This window comes from Condylura cristata, unplaced genomic scaffold (assembly GCF_000260355.1).
Source record: "Condylura cristata isolate star-nosed mole 26May11 unplaced genomic scaffold, ConCri1.0 scaffold00006, whole genome shotgun sequence".
In the NCBI taxonomy this organism is placed as follows: domain Eukaryota; kingdom Metazoa; phylum Chordata; class Mammalia; order Eulipotyphla; family Talpidae; genus Condylura; species Condylura cristata.
The window spans coordinates 9,245,509-9,264,896 of NW_004567107.1; the positions used below are offsets into that span (position 1 = coordinate 9,245,509).

At 47.4% G+C, this 19,388-nt stretch overlaps 1 protein-coding gene across 1 annotated transcript in view; it reads left to right on the forward strand.

Moving 5' to 3' along the window:
• The window catches only part of LOC101624839 (N-acetyllactosaminide alpha-1,3-galactosyltransferase), a 57,857-nt gene extending 39,729 nt beyond the window's left edge, over positions 1-18,128 (forward strand). The window contains exons 4-8 of the mRNA XM_004677377.2: positions 3,222-3,257; positions 4,976-5,041; positions 5,580-5,678; positions 11,627-11,764; positions 15,545-18,128. Of these exons, the coding sequence (XP_004677434.1) occupies positions 3,222-3,257; positions 4,976-5,041; positions 5,580-5,678; positions 11,627-11,764; positions 15,545-16,238 (1,033 nt within the window). The 3' untranslated portion in view covers positions 16,239-18,128. The remainder of the gene's footprint in view (positions 1-3,221; positions 3,258-4,975; positions 5,042-5,579; positions 5,679-11,626; positions 11,765-15,544) is intronic.
• The last annotated feature ends 1,260 nt before the right edge of the window (positions 18,129-19,388 follow it).

Here is a 19,388-nt window from a genome sequence, read left to right on the forward strand (position 1 = left end):
TTTGCAGTCTGAGCAGTCTCTCCACACGTGGCTGCAGCGGGCTCTGGTCGCTTTCTGGGGTCGTGGTCTGGCGCGTGGATGTGGATACTTCCCACTTCGCTGTGTAGAGTCCCCTGGCCAGAGGCTTCGAAGGCAGCTGGTTCAACAGGATAAAAAATGAAAACCTCAGAATTTTAGAACTTGGTAAAACTTTAAAAGTAAAATATTAATGATGGTGATGACAATGATAATGATGCAGCTACTGGCTACTGAGTATGGCCTGTTCTAAGAACTGTGCTTTGGATCCCAGTAAGTCGCAGCTCAAGCCCTGTGAGGCATGAGTTCAAGTTCTTTGGTAAGGAGCACCCTGCTCCCCAGTGTGGATGCTTAAGGTCACATTTTTAGGAAGACACGGGGCCCAGGCTATGTGACTATAGTCCATTCTCTTATACACCACTAGTCCTCCCCTTAGTCGAGGGTCCCATGTTCAAGTGAAAAATGGAGAACAAATAGGTAAAGTGACTCAGTGAGTTTTTCTTTTCTTTTCTTTTCTTTTTAAGATTTATTTACTTATACATGCAAGAGCTGGGGTATAGACTAGAGGTACAGGGGGCGAGAGGATTCACAGACACAGAGTGGGGAGCAGAGCACACAGACTGACTGAAATCCACTGCTGAGAGGAGCAGAGGGGAGACAGGAGAGGTCTGCTGCACCATGTGGGTCAGCTCCCTGGCCAGGTGATTGACCTCATGCTGCAGTGGCTGCGGAGAGCTTCATAGTGCTGAGACTTAACCTGTTGTTTACCTGTGACTTAGTGAATTTATGTCTAAGTTGTAACTACAACTCATCTTAGACTCCTTGAGCTACGTATCCATGCTGAGGGCCCACGAGAACTCCTGCCTTAGGGGACTCTTGTCTATTGAATAGATAGAGCAAGATGGCACACACATAAGTAGTGATGATACAGAGGAGAAGGCTATCAGATAGGGAAGGGATCAGGAAGAAAAGGTACACTTGGCTTAAAGGAAAGTGGATTTTAGATACTACTGTATAAACATTTATTGAGCACTACAGTGTGCCAAGGCACTAAGCTAGGCACAGGAAAGATGGCATTTGAACTTTGCCGTAAGGATGAAGACATGTGGGATGCCATATACTGCAGGTGGACGTCACTATGACCATTGAGACAGTGAAAGAATGTAAGAGATGAGGGTGAGGAGGAGGCGGATGAGAGATGCTGAATCCTCATGAGGGAGCCCTGTGCACTGGGTTTCTGCAGGCCATACCTCCTCAAGAAGGATCTAGAGTTCAATCCCTCCAGTTCAAGTAGGGGTTCTACTCACAAGCAGTATGATTTTGGACAAATCGCTTAATGCCTCTGTGCCTCAGTTTCCACTCTACAGGAAGAGGAAGACAAGAACCTACTTCATTAATTGTTGTAAGGACTGAATGCACCGATATGTCAATTACATATGTTAATCTAAAATTTCAGGAGGCCATTAAAAGGCAAAGCACATTTGGGAGCTAAGAATTTTAATTCAGGATACATAGATGCAGGGAGACACCTAAAACATATCCCTAGGAGTGACAAAGCCATGGGTTTTTAGAAGAAAAGAGGACAAAGACAAGTGGCTAAAGAAAAGAGTTAATTATTGTTAACATAACAACCCGTTCTTGGCTACACATGATTGGTGACTGATCTATCCTCTGGGGAAAAGTTCATAATGATCAGGATTTGTGATCTGGATGCCTTTTCAAACAATTGTTTGCTTAATGGTTTTTAAAAACAATAGCTTTTGGCTCAGCCCAAAGGTCTTTGACCCAGATCATACAAGACTGTAACACAATTTTTTGGTAATAGCTGAAGGCGCCATTTTAAAGATGGCTCCACTTGTGTTAACTCTTCACCCTTTGAACAGCCTGCCCAGCCTTCACTGTCATGAATGTTGCCAGAGACAATACAGAACCAAGGAACTTAAAAGCTTGGTTGAGAGTGTTAGGCTTGGAAGGGAAATCCAAGAATGGTGAAAGGCGTGGATTTTCTTCCTACAGTGAGATGAGAAGGGAGGGGACTTTGGCAGAGTCTGAAACAACCACTAGGCATTGCTTTTTCTTTTTTAAGAGGTCCCTGGGGCCAGGCAGTATGAGCACCCAAGCCTGCCGCTAGAAGTCATCTTCTTGGCTAAATTCCTTTAGACACGGGGCAGAAGTGAGCGAGTAAGGTTTGGCATTTGAACACAGCGTCCCTGCACAAAACAGTGGCACAATCCAGCATGACAAGTTCTGACTTGTTTCCCCAAACTCTCATGGCAGTGTACTTTTCCCCATCACTGTGGCTACCTGATCTGTACCACAGATGTCACCTAACCTGTCCCCAAACCAACACTTACATCCCTGCTATCTACTCTTGAGCAACTTTCTTCGGGTGCAAAAAAGACCCTGTCCCTTTCCTGCTTGAAATACTTGAAATTCTTCAAGTGGCTATTGTGACTTTGTTTACTTGCACATTTAAATACTTGTTTCCTTCCTCACAGCCTTTGCATAATTTTTTTTTTTACTCTATCAAGAATGCTCTTCCTGTAGCTACCTCACCTAGACTCCCATTTATCCTTCAGAACTCAGCTATTACTTTACCTCCTCCTCCAGGAAATCTTCAAGGTTCAGTTGAGTCCTCATAGTTATTTCTCTTTTTTAATACCTCTTCTTAGAGTTTGCACTCCTGTAGCTGTGAGACTGTTTGCATCAGGCCCATCTTCCGTAACAGACTATCTGCTCCACAAGGACACACAGGGCTGGGTCTGTCTTAGCCATCACCATGACCAAGCACTTGCCATGTGACATGTGCTCACAAGTGTCTGTTGAGGAGTGGAGATGGTTCACCAGAGAAGTCACCTGCCCAGCCTTGCAGGTGCTTCTGGAGCTGTCTGCCCAAGCTGCTGAGCTGGATGTAGCAAATACAGACTCTGCAGTGTTTTGTTTCTGGGGAAGCGCCTCCTTGGGTGACAGCAGCCTCCTTCCTACCCCTTGTTCTGGCTACCCTGAAATGACCACAGCTGGAAATTCCTGGTCTCTTGATATGAACGGTTCTATCTCAAAGGAAGGTGTCGGAACCTAGAAGTAGGAGAAGCCAAACAATCCAGCCTCTCAGCTCAGCCCAAGGCTTTGATGACAAGAGTTAAAAAATAGCTTTTTTCATAATTAAAAGTAACATGATTTTTTTTTAATTTCTTTTTTGCTTTTAGCCCAGAAGGCTCTTTCTTGTGGATATATCACTCAAAGTAAGTGCTTTGAATTCTGTATGGAGAGCTCTCCTCCCAAGTCTATTGTGTGCCCTCTAGTCCTTTCTTCCTGGCACTGGTACACCAGAAAGGGCAGTGGCAGGGGCTCCTGTGACCAAGACTGTGTAACCTGAGCCACCAGACTCGCTGTGTAGGACCCGGACTGGGGTGTTGCCCTGACTTCTCAAATACGGGTCTCTTTAAGTGAAGGCATTTGGAAAACATTCCTGCCTTGCTGATAAAAGGAATCAAGGCAGATATCATCCCTTATGCTGCCCAGTGTCTGTTGTAGAAAGACAGTTGCAGAGATTTCTTGCAGACAATGAATCAGGAAAAAGCATTGGGTGTCCTGACGAAGTCTTGTGTATACAACAACAATAATAATGTCATCATTATACAATATGTGATATATTAATATGTAATATACTGTATATAATTATCACAGTATATATCATTATATATTAATTTCTATGTAATTATACTGTAACTAATTACCTATTGTAAACTACAATCATTAAAGGTAATGAGAACTATGCAGGCCTTCATTTTTCTCTCTTTGGCTTGCTTACCAGGAAGCTCAGAACAAAATGTGTTTATCTGCTCGACCTTAACTCAGCCTTCATTTATGACATCATTTACCCCTTGTTGTGAGATCTAGGCTCATATGCTTACAAAATACTTGGGATCTTGGCTGTTTGCCCAAACCAACTCAGCCAGTATCTCAGTTGTAAGGAAAAGACCTTTCTTCTCACAGGGCAGCTGCGGGGGCCAACCTGGGAGCCACACAAAGGTCGCTCCCTGTCCCCGGCCCCCTTCGAAAAATTCCTTGCATTGTTTCCGGTTGTTTGAAGCGCATCTTCATCATCACGAGCACATCAAACACTTTCTGAATGGACTTTCAAATGGGTTTCTTAGGATCAGTGTATCTGTCCACTCCTCCCCGCCTTCTTTGTCCAGCCCAAGGGACTGTACCCTGCAGCCTCCTCTCTTTCCCATGAGGAGTGGGGAAACTTCCACTGGAGGCTTTGATTAGTTCCCTGAACTTCTGATTCAGGGCGCCTCGAGTTTCCTGCAGCTGCCACTGACCTCCTTGGCAGCAACCTGAATTTGCCCAAGTTAGCAAGAGCAATCATCCTGGGAAATGTGCAAGTGTTACCGTCATTTCAACATACAATGCTTTTGTATGTATGTGATTTCACTTCGTTTTCAAAACTACCTTCACGGCAATGTATCATTATCTTCATCATCTTATTGTTACTCACTGTTGTTATTCCTTCAGGTAAGACTCAGGGAAGTAGTAAGTGGCACACTGGGACTCCTGTACTAACGCCACCCCCATCACTGTTTTTCTCTCCTTCTGGCTGAATGACGAGCTGAGTCTGGAGGCCGCCCAAAGTAGGGGAAGCCTGGAGAGAATCAGTGCAGGCCACTCACCCAGTTAGAGTAGCCCCTTCTTCTGTCTTATTAATTTGCAGTTTTGGAAAGACTTGTTTTATGTATCCCCTTGGTCTCTCTACCCTCTGTATGTGTGTATCATTTTTATCATGGTCACACTGGCTTACAGAACTGTATATGATTTGGGCACCTAGGCTCACATCTCTTCAGATTAAAAAAATAAAACAGTTTCAATGATCTCCTGTCATAGAAAGAATTTGGAAATCCCCCCGAGTTAGGGACTGCCTCATTTTCTAAAAACATTTGTGATCTCTGTTTCTTAGAAGCCCAGAAGTTGGTGACAGCAGCATCCAGAAGGGCTGGTGGTTTCCAAGCTGGTTTAACAATGGGTAAGGTTGGGACACGGAAGTGTCTGTCCACCCACTCACACTCAGAGAAGGTCCAAATCAACAGGTCCATGGCCATGACCTTCTCGGCTACTGGTCTTCCTGGCTCACTCCAAGCCTACAAGGGATCTATTTTGTGGTTGGTAGGAGGCCACTTAATTATGTCTGTTTTTTCCATTTAACTTGGGGTGAATGCAGCTCAGACAGGAAAGTGACAGGAAAGATTATTATAAACTAAGCTCTTGGTGAGGACTGTCTCATTAGGCTTCCCCTCCTGCTAAAATAAGGGGCGCTGGTCATTAGATGACTGATGAGGCTCACTTAGAAGGGTACTAAGAAAGGAGAGCCAGGTAGTGTCTGCCAACACAGGCATGTATTATGAATAAGGGGTTCATCTCAGGAACCCTTCCAGCCATCTGCTTGGTGCACACGTCCTCAGCCTCCAGTGGCAATGTCAGGAGAAATTCACCAACAGCAATGCCAGGTTCCCCCTCCTCACTCAGGTTCCTGCCTCACTCAGAGTACTTTCCTTTCCACACAGGACCCACAATTACCAAGAAGGAGAAGAAGACACAGACGAAAAGGAAGAACAACTGGAAGATGACGAAGAGCTTCAACTATCAGACTGGTTTAACCCACAGTAAGAGATGTAGTCTCGCCCCTTCAGTCCAGCCATAGCTCAGCAGGAAGCCGCTGAGATTATCAGGCTGGAGAGAAAGTGCCTCGGCACCCATTAGACCTTTGACACCAGATTTGATGAGAAATAGACCGGCCAGTTGGATAGACTCAGTTGTGAGAGTGCAATAGCAGAAGAATCAAAATACTGAGGCTGACAGGGATCTTGCAGGCCATGGGGGATGGTGCAAAGCATCTGTTAGTGCACAGATAGAGGGGCACCCCACTTCTGCCAGGCAGGAATTGTCTCTAGCCTGCAAAGACACAGCTCAGCGAGGTGCAATCAAGTGCTAAGGGTCCCACAGCTAAGATGTCTGGGCAGTCCCCACCCAGGACAGCTGTCTTCCTGACTTCTGCTTCTCACTAAATGTCAAGCTGTAAGGCTAGACCGCTTGTTCACAGAGAAAAACAAACTTCAGTTACTCTAGGTCAGGGTTAGCAAACTTTTGTTAGTGCACAGATCAAGGGCGACCCTGACACCTCCAAGCTTGCACATTTAAAGGAGTCTGGTCACCTGTGTGCAGAAAGACAATACTTTTACTGTTAATGTAAAAGAATTTTCATAGAATTAGTGTGCATCAAAAGAGAAGTGGAGAAAGGAAAGTTTCCCAATGAAATGCCCAAAGTCACCCCTCCCCTTACGGGTAAGTGCCCAGCCAAACAGAGTTGGCCCAAGGCAGGGTACTGTCCAAAAGCTCGCCATAAGTCTAAGGCATCTTCCGGCAGGGAACCCTATTGGAGGGGCCAGGCAATTCTGGGATGAAAGAGACAAAAACCCACGTACAACTGTCAGCCTCTCCCTGGGTCTCTCAACCACGTGTCTCTTCCAAGGGTCTCTGCATGTCTCTCTGTCTCTCCTCCACATCCACCAAGTCCTTGGTGAAAGTCCAAAGCTGAAAAGCAGTGAGCCCTTTTCAATGTGTCTCCTTGAGCATACCTGCCTCCTATGGATGTAGCTTTACCTGGACACTCAGCGCCACCCATCGTTAAGGGGAGCCCCCCCTTTTAACGGCAACGTCTCTGTTACACATCTAAGTCAGAGCAGTTAACTTTGTTCCCAGTTAACTCCTCTGTAAAATGGCAATGAATGTCTGCCAGACACTTTTCAAATAGGGCTGCTACCTATTAATATATTCAGAAACTAAACAGTTCAAAACCAACTTTAGAGAAACTGAAATTGAACAGAATGTCAGCAGCCACCACATGAAGGATAAAGATTGTGCTGTGGAGTTTCTGTGTCTGTAGCTAAGTGGCTGTGCACATACTTGGTTGTGATATGAAATGTATTTTTCATTGTGAGTTGTGATCAAAACTAGGCATGTACTAGGCACGGTGTGAGTCACAGGAAGAGGCGAACTCTACCACTGTGACTTTATTCCACAGACTCAGTCTTACAGAGGTGGTAGGTTGACACTAATCTGACCAGGATGGATATTGAGCTATGATCAGTCTGACTTAGAAGGACATGGTCTGGGAGGTCAGAAGGTGACCCTGAGGTCCAAGAGACCTGCGGTGGGGGCGCCCCCGCCCAGAATAGGGACTGAGGAGGGGATGCAGGTCTGGGACTTGAGGGAGGTGACGGACATGTATTCAGATGCTGGTAGGGCATCCAGTCAGAGATCCACAAGGTGCTGGTGTTAGTAGATTCCAACTGCAGTGACAAAATACCACAGACTGTATGGCTTATGAACTAAAGAAGCTTATGTCTCCCAATTCTGGAAGCAGAGGACTCCATGATCAGCACCAACTGATTTGACATCTGATGAGGCCATCTTTCCCTCATGTGGAAAAATGGGTGAGAAGCAATCTGGGATCTGTCTTGTAAGGGCACTAATCCCATCCATGAGGGCCCTAGCCTCATGACCTAATCACCCCCCACAGGCACAATTCCAAATTCTAGCACATGGAGGATTTGATTTCAGCTATGAAATTTGAGGCATTTCTAGTGCCCATGAGCTCAGCAGCAGAGATGTGGGGACACACGGATGAAGGCCATCCAGAGTACTGGGCCTGATGAAGCCACCTAGGCTGTCGAAGGATAGAACCTGATCCTGTCTGACGCTGGCAGTGAAAGGGCTGGTGAAAGAAGAGAGTCTCAAAGTTGCTGGAATAGCTACAGAAAGAGGAGGGTCAGGAGAGAAATAGCAACTACCCATCGGAAGGACCTTGGCTTCTGGAAAGACTGAGTACGTTCTGGCAAGTCCTTTCACTGTTTTGGGATAGGGAACCCACACCAGCACGGAAACATGGAATGGGGCCCTTGCATGTCTTTGATGAGCTGAACATCAGGGCAGCCAGCACTGAGGGCTGAGCCAGAGCTAGAATATGAACATGAGGGAGCACTGTCGCTGTGACACATGTTGTCACATGTGTACATGTGGTAGGTGAGACACCCCCAAGGGGCGGACTAGCTGAGCCAGGGAAGCTCCCCAGGTGCACACAAGGGTGTGCCACATGTACCTGATGAGCAGGACTTGGGAGTCAAGGTGAGAACTGAATTATGGGGATAGCAAGGACAGACAAAAGAATGGCGAACTGATAGTCAAAAAATATTGGTTTGCTGTGGCAACAACTGGAAGCCATCTCAGCCTGTTCTGGCATTAATGAATGCTTTGATGAGTGTCCGGATGAACAAACAAGAAATGTCTGTGTAAATGTTTATCCAAGTGTTTATGTAAACAAGTTCCTTTGAACAACCGAAAATATTACAGCATATTGTGGACCCATTTTCACATCAAGATCGCTTAGCTTCTGTAACACCATATCCTCTTAGTTTCCCCCCGACTTTTCCATTCTCCCTACTCAGCCTCTGAGAAGGGGCCGCTTCCTCTTCCCAGTCTCCCATCGGTAGGGTTTCTGTGGTCCCGCATCCTGGTGTCCTTTAGGCCCCATCTTCTAGGGGTCATCATCCACTGCCATGGCATCAGGCGCCATCTGGGTGGGAATGACCCTCATGTTAATATTTTTTGCCCAGTGTCTCCTCTGAGCCCTGTCTTCTATCCAGGTGTCATGCGACCCAGTGCATTTCTTGATTGCACCCTACTTCTCATTTCGCTCTCCAGCCAGTATCCCAGAGACCTCTCCCTATCTACTAGTCCAATCACACGTTCTGCTCATTTCTCTGAAATTCTCCCCACATCCTCTCCGCCCCTCCATTCCATGGCCGCCATCCTCGTTCAATTTACCTCTGCTCTCCCTAGGGTCTCCGTCTAGCTGGCTGCCCTTCCCAGTGGGTCAGTCCCTATACTCAGTGTCATTCCGTGTCTTTTTCGGCCTTGCATGATTCATAGATTTTTAACACTTCCTCTGCCCCACCCTTGGGTCCTACAGTGTAAGAAAAACCAAATACATACAACTTAAAGGCTGCCAATAACATAGGTAGGTGTGTGCCGGGGTTCTGGAGGCCCTTTTACTTTGTGTGATGTCTTTGGTCTCTGCTGGCAACACTACAAGTTCATGTGCCACAGTAGGTACCTCGCAGAGAAGGTAGGTGTTTGGGCAGCTCTGAGTCTTTCCTGGCACTTCTTCCTCCTTAAGTCGCCCATGCAGTGACCTTGAGCATCCCAGGCAGTTGACCCTGGTGGGGCTGGCTTTTGTACGTGTGTGGCCTGCCACCATCACTTCTGTGATTCTGGGGGGTTTAAATAAAGGTTCATCCAGGTAGCCGATCTCCCCCTCAGCTTTCCTGCTCTCTCCACTACATGAGGTTTTAGACTATGGTCTGACTCCTTAAGGTCACTGACATTTTGGAATTGTCAGTGCAGTTTAATAATTAACAGCTGGGAAAAAGAACATTTTAATTTTTAATGAGACATTCATCTTTAATATTGCTCCTCTTTTCTTTTTTCCGAGAGAAGGAATCTTCCCAGACAAGTAGCCAAACTGGACAATGCTTTTATAATTCGATCTTTCTAGATGATTTTGGATCCACTGTTTGTGTAGCAGGCTAACCACCTGTTAGGACTTTGGGAGGTACAGAGCTGGGTGGGGTTTCTTTTCTCTGATCTCCAAGTTTAGCTCCGGGCCTGAGTCCCAGCAGGGGCTTGGGAAATGTGCGTGGAGGGACTGAGCGCCCAGGTCTGGCCCTTCCTGTAAAATAGGTGGCTAAAGACCCTCACACCTCTCCTCGCCCCCAGTGTTTAAGGTGGTTGAGGAGTAAAGGAGAATGACACTCTGCACTGCAAATATTAATAAGTACACCCGCTCCTTCCATTTTTTCCTTTTTTATTTTTCAAATAGTTTTACCTGTTTACCCAACGTGCAGCTGCAGGACTTAGCTAGCAGGCTGGGTCACAACTACTAGAAGATCCCTGTGTGCTAAAACTCAGGACTGCTGTGAGTGAGGGTTGGTATAGAAGAATAAGCTGTGAGTATGTGCGAGCGTGTGTGTGAGTGTGTTTGTGTATTTCAGTTTGAAATCCTGTCATTCAACAAAGCTGGAGGTTTTATGCGACTAAAGCATCACATAAGCTTCTAAAAACAAACCAAAATAACCCTCGTCATTGCTCATTTTGCATTGCTACCAAAATCTAAGTAGCTAAGCTGAGGGGAAACGCTGACAGCTCCCAGCTTCCTCAGCAGAGCGAGTAAATGTCCACAGAAGTGATACCGGCTGATGGCTCTCAGTTCGGACTGCAGAGTCGGGTCATCTGGACTCAGATCCCACCTTTGCCACTTACTGGCTGTGCAACCTCGGCCAGGTGACTTAACCTCTCTGCACGATGGTTTTCTCACTGATCACTTGGGGTCAGAATGGCACCCGTCTCTGAAGATTGAAGCTCTTAGCACAGCGCCTGGCCCGCAGGACCATCATCAGCTGTCTGCGGTGTGGCCCTGGCCGAGGGAACAGCCTTTCTGAATATTGCTTTTCCTATGGGGGAGAAGGAGCATTGGCACCTGGTTTGAATGCTGTTTCTATCTCTGCATCCCATTTTCCCGAGCCCAGGGAGGTGGGCGAGCACCTCCACCCCTTTCTGCCACTCCCGCCCTCGCCCAGCCCGGGGGTCACGGCCTTCAGAGGTGCCCTCTGCAGGTTGCAGCTGTCCATGCGCTTGCTGCTCTGTGTCTGTGTTGTCTTTGCTGAGTCCTTTCCAAGCACCCTGGTTCTCAGGACGGGCCTCCCCCCACTACCCGTACCCCTTGGGTTCCAGTTAAGGAACCAGTGGTGTGAGGAGAGGGTCTGGGCTGTTGCCAGAGCCCCATGTCTGGCCCTGGCCTCTGTGGGCCTCTGTCCAGTCATCACTGGGTGAGTGTTTCTCCTTCTTGGTAAAATAAGTAACACCAAGACCCCCTTAGCTGGGGCTCTCTTTGGCCCATAACCAGGTTTCTACTTAGAAATCACTTTCTGGCAAAAGGCAAATTGTAACAGGTTTTTCCTCTGTAGCCTAATGTCGCTCTCAGCCCCCCGTGTCAAGGACTAAGGCCTTCTTAGGCTCACAGCGCAGCCACAGAGACACACAGCTCCCAGAGAAGCCACTGGTAGCTTGGGAGGGGCTGGAGAGATAAGGGGTTTAAAAGGAAAAAGAAAGCAAGAAAAGGGGGACAGAAAGTATAAGAATGCAGGCAAGAGCTTTGAGGCCCCCCAAGACAGCCCTCAGAGGCTGTGGTACTGGGACTTATACAAGGAATATATACCCCATCTCTGTCCCCATTTCTGCACACGTCTCCTAACGCCCTTGAAGTTTCCTAGGCGATGAGAGACATAGGTGGATTGTTCGTGTGAGATTTGGGGAGGCACCACCCCCAGCTCTAGGGAGGGAGGGACCGCAGATGAACCAAGCCACACTACTTAGGGTTAAGCTGCTACGGTCAGGATGTAAAGACAGTAGCCCCAAATCTGTGACCCCATCTTCCCAGTCTCTGCCCCCTCACCAGAGACATCGCGACTCACAGGGCTCCATGTTTTGTCATCAGGAAGCGCCCGGAGGTTGTAACAGTGACCAGATGGAAGGCACCAGTTGTGTGGGAAGGCACTTACAACAGAGCCATCTTAGAACATCATTATGCCAAACAGAAAATTACTGTGGGCTTGACGGTCTTTGCGATTGGAAGGTAGGTGTCCCCCATAAAACTGGCCTGGACTGTTTCCTGTTCCACAGTCACCATGTTTGTGAGGCTGTTCATGAGTTGTCTGGATTATAAGGCAGCAGCAGCCTGTTATCATGGGACCGTTTGGGTCCCATTTCTACTGAGTCTCAAAAAGACTAAGAACAAAATGACTCCCTCCTTACACAAAGCGAGCATCTTGGGTTGTAGGTAAAAATGTGGGCTCCACCCAAGAAGCCCGGGGCCCAGAATCCTGGAGGTAGAGTGTCCGCACCAGCCCCTACCTGACCTCCATGGCTTCTCTGGAAGATCCCCAAAGACCAGTTGTTTGATGACCCAGCTGTGTGTCACTCCATGATCTGTGCTCTCAAGACAAGCTCTGGGTGCAAGGTGACCCTGGAACAGGGGTTTCCCAGGTTGGGCCATGGCCGACCAGATACCTCAGGTTCCTCAGGTCTCCTACCCTCTCTTCTGGAGGATTTGGCCCTAATATTTGGCTGACCAGAAGTTCGTCTTCCAGAGGTCAGCTAGGGTCCTATTTCAGCTTCTACTTCTTGGTTCAGAGCGCTTCTCCCCAGGCTGCAGTCATTCTTAGTGAAAGTAGCAGTAATATTAGTTTTAAAATGAAATTCACTTTGCCCTTTGGGAGAAATTATTTTCTCAGAACCAAAACAAAAGCTCAACTTTCTGTCCCTCGTGGACCTTTCCAGCTGTACCTTTTCTGAAATGACATGGTAAGTTTACACTGTTTCCTTTGTCATGTGCAAAAAGAGTCGGAGGCCCAGGTTGACGTGTACCTGAGCTGCACAGGTGAAGGTCAGGGACTAAGGGAGTGATCTCTGAAGATCTAAAGTTCTCCCCAGACCATCTCCCATCCAGGACCCAGCTCCAGCCCTCAGTGTCACCATATTACTTACTTCTTAATGTCACTGTGCTGATCCTAGGGGCCGGGGTGGCTTCTCCATAGAGAAGGGGGAGTCTAGAGTTGTGATGTTCCTACTAGTAGATTCTGTACCATGAGGAGTTAGGAGCTACTGCTCAGCTCATCTGGTGGGGGCGGCCACGCTGCCACTCCTGGTGTGGTGTTTCCAAAGAGAACAGAAGTGCCCTCCCCCTCCCCCAACCCCCGGCCCCATGCTGGTGGCCTCAGCCCTTCCAGTTACAATTCCCCAGAATGAAACTGTAAATCGTGCATCCCTGTGAAAGCCCTGTGCTTTCCATCTCAGGCAAGAGAGGACTGTTTGTATTCAGCAGCAATAAATCCTCTCGGGTGGATTTTGACTTTTAGGAGGTGAGATGTCGGGTCTGATTTCCAATAACAATGTATGAAAACAGCTCCAGTGCTTTAAACCCCCTACAAGGTTCAACCTCACAATGACTCCTTCTCTTCCCAGACTGTCCGCCAAGCTTCAGGGCACAAGAGATTTTTCCTAATGTTCCAAAGTACCAAAGCATTTCCTGGCCACCAGCCACACAGCCATGTCCAAGTCTCTCTTTATGTTGCTTGGATATATTCTCTCCATTTAAAGAATCTATATTATAAATCCTTGGGTTTCCAGAGGCCAGTGTTAAAAGCATACTTTATTCTGGTAGTAAAGAAAGAGAATCCAAGAAGAACAAAAAAAGCAAAAAGAAGTACCAATTATCATTACTCACAAACATCATGATTGGCCGGTAGTGTGATCAGCCACTGAAACTCAGCCCACATTCTGTGAGCATGAATGTGGGATTTGTCGGAGGCAGGTTAATCCACCTCACTGTTCCTTCCACTTGTCTGTGATCTCCAAGTCTTCACAAGATAGATGTAGCTTGGGTTACCAAAGACATTGATTCGATGTTTTTTGAATGAATCGATATATAGCTAAAATACCACCAAACACCTATTAAAATGGTCCAATTCCAAAACACTTACACCACCAAATGAATACTAGAGAAACTATGGAGCAACAGGAACTCTTGTTCCTTGTTGGTGGGAACGCAAAACTACAGCCACTTGGAAAGACAGCTTCCTTCCGAAATTGCACATACTCCTACCAATATGATCCAGCAACCATGGTACTGACCCAAAGGAGTCAGCAACATTATGTCCACACAAAAACCTGCACATGGGTGTTTATAGCAGATGTATTCCTAACTGCCAAGACTTGGAAGCAAGCAAGATACGCTTCAGTAGGTAAATGGATAAATAATCTGGGTTTCATCTTAACAGTGAAATATTATCATCACTAAAAAGAAATGAGCTATTGAGCACTGAAAAGACCTGGAGGAAGCATAAATACAGGAAACTCAGTGAAAGAAGCCAGTGAGAACTGGCTCTGTGTTCTATGGTTACCAGCTATGTAGAGACAGCAAAAAGGTCAGTTACCAGAGGTGGGAGGGCGCATATGGGTGAACAGGCAGCGCATGAGAGTTCTGCAGGGCAGTGAAAATAATATGTAAAACACGACAATGATCAAGACAAACTCACTGAACGTAGGACACCAAAGAGTGAGCCCGAATGTGAACTGTGGGCGGTGGGTGGGTGGGTGATGTTGATGTAGCCTCACAGGTTCACCAGCTGTAGCAAATGTACCACTGGGGTGCAGTGTTGATAGTGGGGGAGGCAGTGTGTTGGGGGTGGAGAGTTAGAGAGGTAAATGGGAACACTAGTTTTGATTTAATTTTGCTGTGAACCCAAAATACTATAAAACACAAGTTGGTTTTTTTAAGAGAAAGGAAAATGTTAAAGTTCAATCTGAAGTTGTTTACTCTAGTATTTGAGTGGGCCTTACAATGGGGGTATCCAGACCATGAGCTGGTGTTGAGGTGAGGCCCACCCAGTAAGTATGTGACGGGGAAGGCTACCTGTAACCCTGAGTCTCAGAGAACAAGAAAGTGGCAATGACTAGGCTTAAAGCACCCCCCCAAAAGGACTGAGGTTCACTGCACATCTGCATCTAACAGGACAGGCAGTGGCAATGTTGGGGTGTAGCTTGGGGTTTTTGAGGGAGGCTCATGATCGCCCCCTGGTGTTGGTCAAAGGGCACAAACTTTCAGTTGCAAGCTAAGTTCAGAGGCCTGATGTTCAGCAGCATAGGAGTCCAGACGACAGCTGTGTATCTTCTGAAAGTTTTTAAGAGAGTACATCTTTAATATTCTCACCACAAAGTCAAAAAGGGAATTGTGCGGATGGAGGGATTAGCTTCCACTAATCATCTTGCAATATATGTGTGGCAAACCAACACACCCTACCTTAAATAGTGCACTAAGAGGTGTCACTTCTATCTCAGTTGGAGGAAGAGAACTAGCACCCTCTTTACCTGCCCAAAGTTTGCACCAACCTACATAAGGCAAAAGGCTAAGTACGGCAGATGACAGTAGGTATCACCTGCGCGACAGTTAAAGCTGCTCCCGAAAAGGTGGTTTACACTGCAGGCAGGAGGCCTCCTTACTTTAACCACAGAAAGACTCAGGCACCCAAGGCGCTGGGCACTGCCCACCCCAGATGTGGCTCACTCCCACTGGCTCCCGGGAACCAGAGGAGCGCTGGGGGCAGGATCTCACGTGTTCAGTTGTCCTCCCCAAACTGGCAGTCGGACAAGTGCCCTTTCCCAAGGTTCCGCAGCGGCTGAGAGGTGGAAGGCCGTCAGAGCAGTTGCAGCAACAGCCGCCCCTCCATCTGAGAAAGGCATGCGGGAGGCGGAAGTCGTCCCTCATGAACACTGCAAAGCACAGGCGTGGTGAACAGCACGTGTTCTCCTGCAGAAATCCCAGAGATTACATTTCTCCCAATTGTCTTTGTTTCAGGTACATTGAGCATTACTTGGAGGAGTTTTTAACATCTGCCAATAGATTCTTCATGGTTGGCCACAAAGTCATATTTTACATCATGGTGGACGATGTCTCCAGGATGCCTTTGATAGAGCTGAGTCCCCTGCGGTCCTTCAAAGTGTTTGAGGTCAAGCCGGAGAAGAGGTGGCAGGACATCAGCATGATGCGCATGAAGACCATCGGGGAGCACATCGTCACCCACATCCAGCACGAAGTGGACTTCCTCTTCTGCATGGACGTGGACCAAGTCTTCCAAGACAGCTTTGGGGTGGAGACCCTGGGCCAGTCGGTGGCTCAGCTGCAGGCTTGGTGGTACAAGGCCGACCCGGATGAGTTCACCTATGAGAGGCGGAAGGAGTCTGCCGCCTACATCCCCTTTGGCAAGGGGGACTTCTATTACCATGCCGCCATTTTTGGAGGAACCCCCAATCAGGTCTTAAATATCACACGGGAGTGCTACAAAGGAATCCTCCAGGACAAGAAAAATGACATAGAGGCCGAGTGGCACGATGAAAGTCATCTAAACAAGTATTTCCTTCTCAACAAACCCACTAAAATCTTATCCCCAGAATATTGCTGGGACTATCATATAGGCCTGCCTTCAGATATTAGGATTGTGAAGATATCTTGGCAGACGAAAGAGTACAGTTTGGTTAGAAATAACATCTGACTTTTCATGGTGCCACACGAAAAACACCTCTGGAGGAGGATACTCCTCCTTAAACAGGCTGGGCTTCTGAATTGGAGAGTATTATTCTGGCTACTTCCTCAGAAAAGTAACACTTAATTGTGACTCTTAAAAAAAATACTAACAAAACATGCACATCCTTTTCCTCCTTTTAACTTCAAGGCTTGTAGCATGGAGAAAGAATGGTAGGCGTTTGGGGGGGATACTTTCAGCTAAACTCCCCCCCCCCCAAAATAATGATAAATTTGTTGCAGGCAAAGACAAAGCCGGAAGTAGCCTTCATGTGCTAGATAATGTACTGGGGGAAAGGGTGCTGGGGAAGTCTTTGGCAACAAGAGATGATGGTGGGGGATAGCCCCCGGTTTCAACACCTTCCGGTCTCTGCTGAGACCAAAGCCACAGAGAGCTGCCGCAGCCTGGGACACACTGGGACACAGCCTACCCTGGTGATCCTCGGCTGGTTTCCAAGGCGGATTGCTGGTTCCAGGCCACTTACAGCTCATGTCCTTTTCCCAGTGGGGTGTTGTTTGGCTTCTATGGAAAGCTGGTTGAGATTCCCAATGGAGTAAGTGCTCGGAGTGGCAGGGATACTGAATGCGCCAGCAGTTGCTCAGGGTGATGTGAAAACGCCTCAAAACGAGTTGGCCATGAAATCACAAAGAACAGTGGAGGAGGAGGCTGTTCTCTGGGGGTAGTGCTACCTTGGAGGGGCACAGGACGTGGAGTTGGCACTTAAGGGCATTGTGGATCCAGAAGCTGAATGGGAGGCAGCATGGGTGAGCTCCAGCTTTCTCAGGCCTGTGACTACCAGAAGACCTGGGACCTGAATAAAAGATGCTTCTCGTTCTCCTGCTCATACTCAGTGTGCAGGCTCTTGCTGTATCTTCAGGTCCTTGACCAGAGAACGCGGATGTGTGCCCGACGGATAAGGCATGCAGTGGGTTGAAGAGGCTCATGAGGAGGTAAAATTTCCAACCTGGGCTTCCTGGTGCTCAGTCACCCTGACCTGCGCTGATCGGTGGTCAGCAAGTCCTGCCACCTGCTCTCTCAGGATCTCAGCGCATCCTGCCCCACCTGGAAGGCTGGTGTCAAGGAATGGACTAGAGGAAAAGCCCTCCTACAAGTAGCCTCTTGTTTTCTGCTGCCCCTCTGCACCACAGAAGCCGAACAACCAGACACCTGTAATCAGTGGCTGACTGACTTTCTTGCAGACTGAGGGGCTGGCCATGGACACCAAGTCCTCAATGGAACAGCAAACATTCAGTTCCTTTCTCTAAGGGAAGCTGTGTCACCTACATGCTCTTTAAAGCTAAGCAAAGGGCTGGGAAGGCAGTCAGGGGGCCTCATTTGCATTTGCAAGTATCTTTCTATCTACTTTGTGTTCCAGGTTAGGTCACTGGCTTCCATTCCCAAATGATTTGTCAAAAGAGCTATCACACTGTGTAGCACCAGGGCTTCTTCTGTAAAGTGGAACCTGCATTTTCTCTTCCATCTCACAGTGCCTCCCACTCTTCAATTCTTGCCAAAAAATCTGACAACCCAGCAAATAAAACACAATGAACAAAAATCCTGAAGAAATGGACTTTGGGAAAGAAAAGCAGAGACCAACTACATCAGTTAGTACTCTTGTTCCTCTATAATAGACACAGGTTTTCTGGGCCTGCCCTGGAGCAGGGAGAATTCGTGGTTTAAGTTCCGAACCAAAGAAATGATCAGTTCTATAATATTAGCAAAAAGTGTTGGCATTTACTTTTGAAGGACTCTTGATTTTTTTCATTCATTTAAATTTAAATTCTAAATGGACAAACACAAGAGCTGATTCACAGTTATTCTTAAACATCTAAAAAATAAAATTCCTGATTTACAATCGAATAAATTATTTTCTCAGTATATTCTGGTTCTGGTCATGGATTGTGTGCATTTCTCCCAAAGATGTTGAGAAATGCTGCCGATAGAACTTGAAAATCTCGCATGTCAAAAAAGTCCTGGTACCCTCCTGAAAGTGTCTACTGTTGCAAAGAGAGAAAGAATATAGTTGAGATTCCAAAACCTGTAAAACAACCAGTGCTTACAGAGAGCTTTCCAAAGTGATGCTGTCCAGTGGAAGAGGCGGCAGAAAAAGGCTTGTCCCAAAGCCAGGTAGGCCACGGCGGGCAGTGATGCCCTGGAGTAGCTGGGGTTTACCAGTCCTGACCCCGCTAAAGGCAGCTGTCCAGCAAGTCTGGATGTCCAGCAGGTGTGTTGGTCATAAATACTACAAGGAAAGGTGGCAGGCGGATGCAATGCACTGGATATAAACAGAGTGTGCCTTTACATTGGACAGATGAGCAAGGTGAGGTTCAGAGAGATTAAGCCCGCAGCTGGGAAGTGGCTGAGCTGAGGCTCACAGCTGGGAAGCTGACAGGAGAAGCGAGTCAATATGTTGTGTCGGGCTACACCACACTGATAAAGAAACGAGAGTCATGGAGCAGGTGACATAATGCAAGACACTGCTCAAGAGCAAGGTCCTGGCCTTTATTGACAAACCAGTCACACAGCGTTAGTCATAGGAGGAAGTAGGAAAAGAGAGGGAGAAGCAGAAGAAGCAGGGGAAGGTGGAACTGTAATTCTCATCTGCTGACAGCTTGGTATGTGGATCCAGCCCTGACCCCACAGTCAGGATTTCAATAGTATCAATAAGGCATTCCGCTGATAAGCTTGGCGGCGGGGGCTGGGGGGGTAGGGGGGTGTCCTTCATTATACATTAGTCAACAGTTGCCTGGGCATTCCTGGTCATACTTCATGATGTGTAAGTCAGGAGTAAGTTTATGCATCCGTCCTCAGCACCCCCGGGTGTTCCCAGTCATACCTCGTGATGCAGACCCTTCCAGGGTGATCCAGCTTTATGCTCGTAATTGATGTGAACGGAGCCTCGCAGGGTTGGGCTCCTATGACCAGGCAGTTCTGACCTTGCTTTAGGAATACAGAACTGTAGGTAATAAAATGGAGGCTGGCGAAGCGCCTAGGATTAGCAGACCCACATCAATACCCAATACCGTGCAGAGACGGAAGGGTCATTCAGAGCGAGACAAATGCAACTTGATAGAAGAACCTTCTAGTGGGCATTTTTGCTATAATGAACACTTATTTTAA